Source organism: Phytophthora infestans, genomic scaffold, assembly GCF_000142945.1.
Source record: "Phytophthora infestans T30-4 supercont1.3393 genomic scaffold, whole genome shotgun sequence".
NCBI lineage: Eukaryota > Oomycota > Peronosporomycetes > Peronosporales > Peronosporaceae > Phytophthora > Phytophthora infestans.
The window spans coordinates 1-2,557 of record NW_003305278.1 but is presented as its reverse complement, the minus strand read 5'-3'; the positions used below and the strand labels follow the sequence as shown (position 1 = coordinate 2,557).

The window sequence follows — 2,557 nt, the reverse complement described above, 5'->3', positions numbered from 1 at the left end:
CCACTCTTCGATGATCTCCGCCTTGGCTGCAACTTCAGCTGCTTGCTCAACAGGAACGACGATCACGCCGTTGACGTCGCCTCTGATGATGTCGTTGCTGCGGACAACGCATCCACCTACCACCACGGGACAATTCACGTCCACAACCGTCGTTGTGCCTTGCTTTCCGTGCACTGACGTACCACGAGAGAAGGCTGGGAAGCCCATCGAGCTGATCTCCTGTACGTCGCGCACTCGTCCGTCCGTTACGACACCAGCAATGCCGCGATATTTGGAGGCGGTGGCCAATAGTCCGCCGAAGACACCGGATGTACTACCGTTGGGAGAACTGATAACGATCACCTGTCCTCGCTCGGCTCTGTCCACGTAATGGAACGGTAACTTCTTTACTGCGGGGCCCGTGGCAGGAACGACTTGCACTGTAAATGCAGGTCCACAGATATCCACCTTTAAGGGAGAGTCGAAGCCGCGCACGAGACTTACATCAACGAGGTGGCCCTGGATTTTCAGCCTAGCCATGGCATCGGCAATGACGCAGACAGAGAGCTTAAGCAGACGCTGCTGCACGTCACAGGTTACAGGCGCGGAGGTCATCGAATCGTGATTGCGTTTCCTGTGACAAAGGTCGTTGAAGCTCACGAACGGTTTTGAGGGGGCACTAAAAAAAGTAATACAGTACTGCACCCCGTTTTCGCGGGGGTGGACCATTTAGGATCTGCAAATAAATTCGATTTTAGCATACAAACAATAGTTCATTTGGATTCATGATCATCACATCCGGAAGTTTATCAAAGGTCCAAGGGCGCGAAAACGGGGTGCAGTACTGTATCGGTATTTAAACAGGTGCACTAAAAGGTATACTACTTAGTACAATATGAATTCCAACCGATTTGGTTCTTTTCAGCGAGCTATTTTCAGCTATAGCTTAATAAAAATACATGTGGCAGGAAATTTGAAGTTAAAAATATATGTAACAGGAAATTTGAAGTGTCAAAAAAAAGATGGTGAAATAGGGGACTCTTTAATATAATAAACGTCTTGACTTACCGGTATCTAAATTAACAGAGCCTCTAAAACGGGGTGATGTCCCATCTTAAAGACTTCTTTTCCACCCATCCGTACTTCCGGAAGTACATTTGTACTTCCGGAAGTATGCTGTTTGAGCCCTTTTCTACGAGGAAGTTATCCCATTGGCTAATATTCTAGGTAGAGCAAGAAACCGACTACCCCGCTCACACTTTTGTTTCTTCCCAAAGCCGGTCATGGCCGTAATGCGAGTTGGCGATCGGGTAAAAGGCAGAACGAAGAAACTGGAGGGAAAGCTAGGAACAGTCAAAAGCGTTTATCGCAAAGGGCGTCAGCATTCGTACAGCGTATCGTGGGACAGTGGGGGTACCACGGAGGTGGCAGCACGTGCGATTAGCCCTCATAAGACTTCTCAAGTACAGGCCAGGATGGGACTGGAGCAACGACGAGTGATGTGAACATTCGGCTTCCTCTGGACAATCTGACGGGAATCGAGCACGAGTCGTGCGAGTCTTCTGACTCTGGAGATGATGGAGAAGATAGTTTGCAGGCGTTGTTGGGGGTGGAGATGCCCCCAGAGTTACATGTGTCGATCTCAAGTAATAGAAGATCTTAGCAGGAAAGTGAAGGTGTGACCGTTGATTCTTCGCGCCATTCCCGACCAAATAAACCGTGTTTTTACTGGCCAGAAGTTTCAAGCATGGGTACACGGACAAATGCGAAGAACCTCTACCTATTCTTTTCAAAGGAGCTTATTTCTACAATTTTGGAGAGCACTAATCGGGTGTTAGATGAGCGTCGACGACGTCGGCTTACACAAGCTGAACTCTTTCGTTGGATAGGCATCCGCTTAGCCGTGGCGCTTGACTCCTGTAGAGGTGCACTGGCAAACAACAGTGGAAGAGGGAAACGTGGATACTCCACGTAATTATGGAGGCCGTTTTAATATGGAAAGACACCGGTTTGAAACAATTAGTGGGGCGCTTCGATTGTGTGGCGGTACGATTGACACTAGTGATCCGTGGGTTTTAGTGAAGGACTTTGTGAATGGATTTGATGCTTGTAGACAAGCCGTGATGTCACCGATTAGCTCTGCCATTCAAGGGTACAGGACGTACTGTGGTTGCTGACAGCGCTTTCGCGTCAGTCAAAACTCTAGTCCAACTTGAAAAGCTACTAGGTCTATTTTTTCTGGGAATCGTAAAAACCTGCCACCGCCGAATATCCAAAAGAGCATATGGTGAGCTGTGTTTATGGTAAACTCACCACGCGGCTCCTTCAAGCTACTTGGTAAGTGAGACGCTTCTCTCTACTAAAGTGTATGCGCTGTGCTGGGGCCGATCGAAAGTCTAAAATGATTATTTCCACCAGAGGTACAACACTTCGCAGGTAGCGGACAGCGTTCCGCAACCGGGTCACCAATATTTTCGCTAACCGGTGTCAGTCGATCAGACTCAGCACCAAAAAAGCATTCCGTCCCTGGCCTAAAAAATGAATGGAGCATTTCTAACTCCGGCTTTTATTGGCTGTT

The 2,557-nt window shown here is 48.3% G+C and overlaps 1 protein-coding gene across 1 annotated transcript; it reads left to right on the top strand.

Annotated features, from left to right (window-relative positions):
• Positions 1-10: 10 nt before the first annotated feature.
• PITG_22478 (uncharacterized protein) lies at positions 11-370 on the top strand (the record flags this gene model as incomplete). The annotated part of the gene is made up of 1 exon (XM_002909746.1): positions 11-370. One exon carries the CDS (start codon positions 11-13, stop codon positions 368-370), a length of 360 nt encoding a protein of 119 aa, XP_002909792.1.
• Between the last annotated feature and the right edge of the window lie 2,187 nt (positions 371-2,557).